The 8,763-nt window shown below is 35.4% G+C and overlaps 1 protein-coding gene across 1 annotated transcript; it reads right to left on the reverse strand.

The window, feature by feature from the left end:
• Positions 1-3,818: 3,818 nt before the first annotated feature.
• Positions 3,819-6,450, reverse strand: LOC107805985 (mannan endo-1,4-beta-mannosidase 5-like). The gene is made up of 5 exons (XM_016630103.2): positions 6,048-6,450; positions 5,469-5,663; positions 5,199-5,321; positions 4,878-5,080; positions 3,819-4,389 (listed from the first exon to the last, which is right to left on the reverse strand). Exons 1-5 carry the CDS (start codon positions 6,390-6,392, stop codon positions 4,020-4,022), a joined length of 1,236 nt encoding a protein of 411 aa, XP_016485589.1. The 5' UTR covers positions 6,393-6,450; the 3' UTR covers positions 3,819-4,019.
• Between the last annotated feature and the right edge of the window lie 2,313 nt (positions 6,451-8,763).

An 8,763-nucleotide genomic window follows, 5' to 3' on the forward strand; every position in this document is an offset into this window, starting at 1 on the left:
AAGAAATGTTTGTAGGACTATTTATAGTTATTTAGAGTTAGACCAGTTAACTAAAAATAGAAAAAAAGAAGTTGATGAAGTAATTAGGAGGATTTTCAGGAAGGAATTAAATCCTAGTTGATAGTGCTGGTTTACTAAATTTGGCAAAAACGATTTCTTTTATCTTATTTTGGTTTCAAGGTTTTGTGGAAAGCTGACAGAAGATGAAAGTTCAGTTGAAGGAAAAAGGGAAGAGATATATAAAAAATTAATCAAAAGAATGAAAGAATTGAAAAATGAAACAGAGATGATGTCTTACATGTGCTTATCCATGTGCCTAAATTTTAAGTATATATGATAAATTCATAGGGAAATTGAGAACTCCTTAAAATAGTTGAATAACTTAGAAAAGAACCTCATTATTTGAAGCCAAGAAAAGATGAAATGATCAGCTCATAACTTGGAGAGTTTTAGGAGGAGATGCATGTGAAGTTGGGAGGAGAAACAGGAATGAATTTGATGGTGTTTAGTTGGAAATTAATGCTTAGTTAGAAACAGCAGAAGTGGTGTTCTCTAACAGAAACTCCATAAAATCTGCATGAAAGAACCAAAATATTTCCTACATACCATTTTATGTGGCAGCGTCCTTAGTTAGGCTGAACACAAAATTTAAGAAAGAATGAATGACTTTTGAAATTTGTAATTCAAAATAAGTCGCAGATATTTGTGTGCCTATAAATCATCTCATTAAGAGTAAAACTGAAAAGTTTAAATTGTTTTATTCTTTTAGTGACAAACTAAAAAGAAAAGTGTATTATATAAAATGGGCTAGAGATAATGAGTCGATTCAGGACGGTTAAAGTATAGCCCCTATCGCCGGCTCTTGGGATTAGCGATAAGAGTACACCAGCCCGTGTAGTAGTGCGCGGACTAAGAATTTCATTCTTGCAAGAAGCGTGAAAATGGGTGAAAGAACCAAAATACTTTCTTCATCCCATTTTATGTGACAGCATTTGACTAAACACAAAATTGAAGAATGAATGAGTGGCTTTTGAAATTTGTTAATTAAAACAAGTCATAGATATTGTATGGTTATAAATCATCTTATTAAGAGAAAAACTGAAAGTTTAAATTGTTTCATTTTTTTAGAGACGGGTTAGAAAGGAGAGTGTGCTACATAAAATGTGACAGGGATAACGAGTCGTTGATTGACTGTTAGAGTTTAGACCCTCTTGCCGACAGTGGCGGAGCCGCATTGAACCAAGGGGTGTCAAACGATACCCCTTCGCCCGCAAAATTACACAATATTGCTAGATAAATTTTTATTTTATTTTATGTATATTTATTATACATTGACTCCCATTGCCTTTTCGATGTATCTAATTTTTTATATTTTAATACCCCTTGACAAAAATTCTGGCTCCGCCACTGCTTGCTGACTCTCGGGCTATTAACTATAAGAGTTCACCGGCCTGTGTGGCAGTGGGATCGGAGAACTCGTAAGAAGCGGGAAATGGGTGAATTAACGCATCACCAAGAGATCTACTAAGGAAATATGACTGGTAAAACTCATGAAAATGGCTGATGCTTGCATTCCAAGTGGCTAGCTTGCTCTAGTGCATCAGCCTCTCTACCCTGTCATAAATAATGTTCTTTAATTCAGGCATTCGAACTCCCAGTTGTCAATGACAACTTGTCCTCCTTCACAATTTAAGAATAAATACTAAACTTGGTCACAAAATAACTCAAGCCAGAAAAAAGATACTTAAAAGATAAACCTCTCTGCTCCACATTTTGAGAATAAATCTCTAAAGAAACAACACTGTTTCTAACCAAATTTAGGATTTTACATGAATGGCATAGCCAAAAGATTCAAGATTATTTCCTTTTTAAATAAAACAGTTTAATACTAAACTTGATCTTCAAATAAAAAGAAATGTTTGATGAGCTAAAAAATAATATATACTCCATCGGTTTCAATTTATGTGAACACATTTGACTGGGCACGGAGTTTAAGAAAAGAGAGAAGACTTTTGAACTTGTGGTGTAAAATGAGACACATATATTTTGTGTGACTATAAATCATTGCATAAATGTAAATTGTTTCCAAATAAGGAAAGATATCATTTTTTTTGACACAAACTAAAAATGAAATAAGTTGAAACGGAGGGAGTATATTCTATTGTAAAGTAATGCACCGCAGAGTCAATTGTTTGTTTGAAAGATATCACCTTGACGTAGCCTACATGTAGCTATTGGCTAATTTCTTATATAGAAACTCTTGTAACCTTTAACCCCTTTTCTATCAACTGAAAAGGAAAATTAAAATCATGAAGAAGTGGAGAATATGTTCATTACATTTTTATGTTATAATATTGTTCATTAAATTGGTCTAGAGGATATTCCAAGACGATTATTGTCACACACCACTCTCTCTCCCTCTCTCTCCCACTTAAATTGATGTTCAAGCAAAGGAATTGCTAAATGTGAAGACATGAAACTATCTATAATGGCATCGATTTGAAGCACAACATGTTATATTGTTCCGTATTAGTTGAGGGATGAACTATTGTATCTTTATATGGTATTGGATAATAATTTTCACTGCACGAGTTAGTTTTTGGGACTGAATTAAGGTTCAAGGTCCATTTTCTTAAGAGAATGATCTAAAATTTGAAATTAAAAAATGTGCATGTGCATACATGTAATATACATGTATGCAGAAAATATGAAAATCTGAGAGGTCAAGTTTTATGAAAATAAGATAATTTCCTACGTCATTGGAAGTTAGAACATGGAAGTAGCATTGCGATTCGGTGGGCAACTTTGCAGAAAGTCTGCCGTTTTAATATGACATCGTACCAATTATCCGATAATGAGTAAAACCGCCAAGGCAACGGATTATTTTAGTATGACATCTCACTAATCCAGCTGACGTCTTAGCACAAGATATAAATGTAATTCTTGAAAACATGTATTATATCCAGGGTGGAACTACAACAGTGATGTAGAGGGGTTCAATTGAATTTCTTTTTTCATATATATATATATATATATATATATAAATCCTAAAATATTACAACAACAATAACAATCCAGTATAATCCCACTAGTGGGGTCTGGGGAGGGTAGTGTGTACGCAGACCTTACCCCTACCCTGGGTAGAGAGGCTGTTTCCGATAGACCCTCGGCTCCCTCCCTCCAAGAACTCTCCACCTTGCTCTTGGGGTGACTCGAACTCACAACCTCTTGGTTGAAAGTGGAGGGTGCTCACCACTAGAGCAACCTGAATTTGTATAATAGTATTATACTCCCAAGTTGGGTTCCTTTTCTGCTCATATTAATGTGCACCTACACGTCTTCATCGACGTTGTTTTTTCACCGGAACGCTGAGAGCTAACTATCGAAACTTTGGACTATTCGGATATATACTTCATGAAATGGTTCATGCATGTTTGTTATCAGGAGCAACACTATTGTGACACCCGAAACAACAGGTTTCTCTCTCCTTATACGGTAGTAGTTCTGCATGAATATTTTATATATCGTGAACGACACACTTTAATCATTAAATGATCACTCCAAATAAGCGCAAGCCAAATGTCTCTTCTATTATAAAGGCCTTAATGATAAAGAAGATACAAAAAATGTTTAGACTGCATGTTCAACACCCTGTCACTACAATTTAACATTTTCTTAATCATCTTGCTGAAAGTGATGTCTCTGTCACTGATTATTAATTGATGTCATCCGGATATTGTTAGTAAGATCGGAATTAAGTTAATAACTTAGCATCGTAAAATCACAAGCTCGAAATAATGCTAGTTTGATACTCAGGATCACCAAATCTAATTTGTTTTTTCAAGTAATAATGCAATTACATACTTCACATTTTTGGTGATGTGAATTTCAATTATGACTAAAATATTTATGGACCTATATATCCTGAGATCACAAGGTCCTCTTAATTAGTTTATAAATCTGCAAAAAATAAATGTTATCCAAGATCCTCCCATGGAACTAATTCTTTTAATTTCTTCCTACGCCTTAACCAAATGAGCCAAGGCATTCATGGCATGAGACTGGCCTGTAATAATTCCAGAAGTTGATGGATTTTGTGCCAACACAATACAATAACCATCGTCATAATTCTCCATTCCTTGTGCCATGAGTTGCCAAATTAAGCTTCCTCCCATTGTTCCTCCGTCTTTAGCAAAACTATAAATGTTTCTATATATAGTGCTCATGAATGTGTCTCGTGCATTTTGACTAAATCCTGGATCTTTGCTTGACTTGCCAAATTCAGCTAAAACCAATGGTTTTCTTAGTATGTTTTTAGCATCTTGCCAATGGCTTGTCATCCATCTTTGCATGAATGCCATTTGAGCATCATCATTTTGACCAGATAACCTATAAATATTAGAATTCGAGTTTGTGTTAAAAACAGTAAAAGATTACTGCATAACGTATGGGTGATGCAATAATTATGTTTCTAAATTTTTTTTAACGACTAAGGGGACTATATATAAAAAGTGATGCAATATCTGAATGTTGTAAAGAAAGGACAAAGAAAAGAATAAGATCCTTTCACTAATCCAGCTATCTATATAAGATCGAAACTTGGACTATATATATATATATATATATATATATATATATATATATATATATATATATATATATATATATATGTGAAAACATGCTAAAATTTCAAAAAATATTATGAACCCATAATTTCAAAAATATAACAATTTAGTGTTAAAAATTTTAAAATTGAACCCATCAAATTTAAATAAAAAATTTAATTATCTGTTTTACAAATTATTACAGACTTCTTAATTAGTTGGTCTCTTTGCATTAAAATGTGAATAATGGATAGAAAAAAAAGTGTAATATACCATTGATCAGTATATGCATGAATAGTGGCAAAGTCAATCTCTTTGACTAAATGGTTACTAATAAAGTCTGTCCCAACTTGATAACCAGGATTAACTGACTTCCTATCCAGCATTGAATCTCCATAAAATCCCTCCATTCCTATCTCCAACAAGTGTCTGTTGTCTAGTGATTTTACAAAACTTGCCATTTCTTGAACCCACGCCTGTTGTAATGTCAGAAAGAAACCCCCCAAAAAGGGCTAAACATCAGTTATCCAAATTTTTGACTTTTAATCAATTAATTATTGGAAAATAGAAATTAAAACTTTTTTTTAGGCTTACGTTAACAGTATTTCCAGAATAATCAGCTTGATTGCGGGGCTCATTCATGAGTTCCCATGCCATGATAGTTGAATCACCTTTGTAAGCCATGCCGGTAATGGTATTGAACCTTGTAACAACTTTCTGCAGTAAAAATAAGAATTATGAATTATGTACCAACGACTTAATTGTAATTAATAATGAAAATTAACATTGGCCTAAAATTAGCATGCATGAGAAGATGTTAAACAACAAAAAAAAGATTTTTAATGAGATCTAGGTTTTTGTTACCTTAATGTGGTTTTTGTAATAATCTTTAATCACAGAATGAGTGTAGAAATCATCGTCGCCAATTATCTGAGCTCCCACATTTCGGGCCCATTGAGCATATTGAGCTTTCCCTCCAAAGTCATTGTAGTTGTTTACAAAGCTCAAGATTAAGCGAACTCCATACTTTTTAGCCTCTGATATAACAAAATCCAAACCCTACGTTCCACAAAATGAACTTTTAAAATGTTAACAACAATCTTAAATCTACCTTAAGATTACCGTGTGTAGAAATAATGGAATGTTTGACATAGTATTAGTACTCGAAGAGAAAATTTTATCTCTTGTATCTTGGTTTATATTGCATGCTTATGTTTGACAGGGAATAAAGTTTAAGAAAGAAATTAAATTAAAATTAGTTTTAGAACATGTAATCTTAATTAAATAACATATAATATTTCTATGACTAGATCCAAGAACATATCATTAACGGAAAAAGGAAAACTTCAAAAGTAAAGAGTTTTCAAATGGAGTATAAAAATATGTCATTCTTAACAGACTAAAAATAAAACAATGTCATATAAATTGGAGCAAAAGGAGTACCTGAAAAACACGTTCATCGTAAACACCAGGAGAAATTTGCAGTGCCCTATCACCTCCATCACTAAAAGCCCAAGTCCGACATACAGAGAGCCCCGAAGAAGAAGCTTCTTGGAGGACCTCAGTAACCTTATATCTCTCACTAGGCTCAGCAGCAGCATGCATTAGCCAGTAGGAATTGAAACCATTGAATAGAAAAGGTGATCCATTTAGTTCAAAATGGGCACCATTGACTCCAACAAAACCTTCATTATTTGCATTCTCAAGTAGAACCCTAGCATCACATGCAAGAGCTAGGGACAAGAAGAAGAGCACAAAAGTACAATTCATTCGTTGAAAAGAAGCCATTATAAATTTAATTGAGAAATGAATATATGTAGTTTGTGTAATGAAATACAAGCTGTGATAGGTTACATATTATTGGTCACTTGTTGGGGCGAATATTTATAGTGACTCGAGCATAAGGAGACTTGCTAAAAATAGTAACACTTGATACCGGGCCAGGTGGGAATTTAAGTTAGAAAGTGGTGGTTTACTAAATTTGGCTGGACCATATTTTCTGAAAGCTAAAGATTTTATGGGAAGTTGATACAAGTTGAGGTTATTTAGTTGCATAAAGAAAAAAAATCAGTTGAGAGAATTAGAAAGAGAAAAAGAATGAAAAAAACATTACTTAACAAAAGAAGAGGTAAGATGGAAACAAATATTATGGGTGATGCCTTGCATGAAAAGAAAAACTAAAAAAATACATAATATGATAGGTGTACTCAAGCATTTTGTTTACCCTAAAAAACGGATAACAATTGAATTTATATGTGGTTTTAATGATATGTGGATTAATTCAATACGAGTGATTAATGACGTTAGATTAAGCAAATAAAAAACGTAACAGATGACCAAACCAATGATAAGGGTGATTCCGAGCTCGGTTGATGGCTCGATGAAGAACCCGCCCTCGATTCCAAGCTTATATTTATGAAGAACTTAAGAACAAGAATAAGAACTTTGAACAACACATAGAATTGAAATATATTTCCTTGATATGCGTGTTACAATGTCCCTAATGAACAATTAGTTTCCCCTTTATATAGTAGGGGAGTTTCACCCTAAGTACAATTCTAAAAAAAAAGATAAAAATCTTTCTTTATGCTAATCATTGATTCACTGCTGATACGGGGCGAGATTTACGACGTGACATCCGGTTGGGCACGGATGTCATGTCTCTTTGTTAGTCGTGTTCGGCCGTTTGGTAATGCTCTCCGAAGTTGAGGGATTCGAACCGGACTCGGGATATGCGGCCCCGATGCTTTCGAGGGCGGATATTTTTCTCGATCCCCGATGCGAGAGATTTTTTGCCCAAACTCCGATTCCTTATGATCATGTTCCAGTATCATTTGTCTTACCGGAAAACCGAGATGTTCAACATGCCCGATTTTACCCGTATACAGATAGTCCCCCTGTTTCTTAGAGAGGAGGTTTATCGAAACGATGAGAAACGACAGATGCTTTTCACCTCCTTCTTTAACACGCCACAACAGAAATGACAAAGAAGCCGAAACGTCCCGTCAGTCGCGTCGTTCTGACTTCAAACACGTGTCAGCCATCGACAGGTTACCTCTGAATGCAAAGCGTTAAGAAACCTCTATAAAAGCGTTCATCTTTTGTTTATTTTTCACCGTTTGACCAAGCTTCTACTTTCGATTCTTAAAGCTGTTACTCACCTTCTTCATACTTCCATATCTTTACTTCCTTTCTTCAAAATTTCTCACTAATTTTCGGGTTTTTATCTAGTCTTTACCCCAATCAGCACACTTGACTCTTCATTTTTCAAAACCTTTTCTTAGACCTTTCAAGCTTTGTCAGATAACAATGGCTAAAACATCCAAATCTGTTCCTTAACAAGTCGTTTCTTCTTCTTCCCAACTGACCACTGAAATTGAGGCGGTCAATCTTGATATAGTCATCCTCGAGATGTCTACTCCTGGCACAACTATCGATGAATCAGCTCCCGAGCCTCCCTTGAAAATGTTCATCCTCGGGGGCTGCTCAGTCGCATATGACTTTAAGGTCTAAAAGCCCTCATTGTTGCAGAGCCAGGGTGAAGAAGTATCAAGGTATATATGCTATATTACCGAAGATGTCCTTCCCGTTGTCCGAGTGGACTGCAACTGGGAGGGTAAGGACGTAGTAGTCCCCGGGCTTGAGGATGCCATCACTACCTATGTGGAGGGGTATCTAAGTATTTACACGTATCCCTTCACATTGGGCCTGGTGTGCCTAGTTATCTTAGACTTCTGTAAGAGGTACGAAGTATGCCTCGGTCAAATCCACCCGTTGCTGTGGAGGATCATGATCTTCGTTACTTCGTGAATAAGACCGAATCCTGTCGGTTCACCATTGATCACCTACTCCGCCTATACAGTCCCCCAATATTCTAAGGGGGACTAATAAAACTCACACGCTGGGCCAACAAAGCCCCATTCTCAAGTATCGATGAGGACCGGGATGAGGGCTGGCATGGACGCCTCGCTCGGGTGAAGATCGAAGACTTGATACCCCTCGAGTTCATTCCATTCCCTAAGAAGTGGAATGCATCTCGTAAGTACAATTTCCTTTTGAACGTCAATATTACGTTTGTCTCTTTTTTTCTCACTAGTACTTGTGGTGGTGCAGTCGTCGCTCGAGTCCCAAACGCTATCCCTCGGCTCAAGGAGTGGAT

This window comes from Nicotiana tabacum, chromosome 22, assembly GCF_000715075.1.
Source record: "Nicotiana tabacum cultivar K326 chromosome 22, ASM71507v2, whole genome shotgun sequence".
Taxonomy (NCBI): Eukaryota; Viridiplantae; Streptophyta; class Magnoliopsida; order Solanales; family Solanaceae; genus Nicotiana; species Nicotiana tabacum.

Bases quoted from the DNA above. Each gene is read 5' to 3' on its own strand.
- LOC107805985 (XM_016630103.2), bottom strand. From the start codon at position 6,392: ATGGCTTCTTTTCAACGAATGAATTGTACTTTTGTGCTCTTCTTCTTG. The intron at 5,322-5,468 runs GTAACAAAAACC...TTTTTACTGCAG, and splicing joins ATTACAAAAACCACATTAAG to AAAGTTGTTACAAGGTTCAA. The intron at 5,081-5,198 runs GTAAGCCTAAAA...ACATTACAACAG, and splicing joins ATTCTGGAAATACTGTTAAC to GCGTGGGTTCAAGAAATGGC.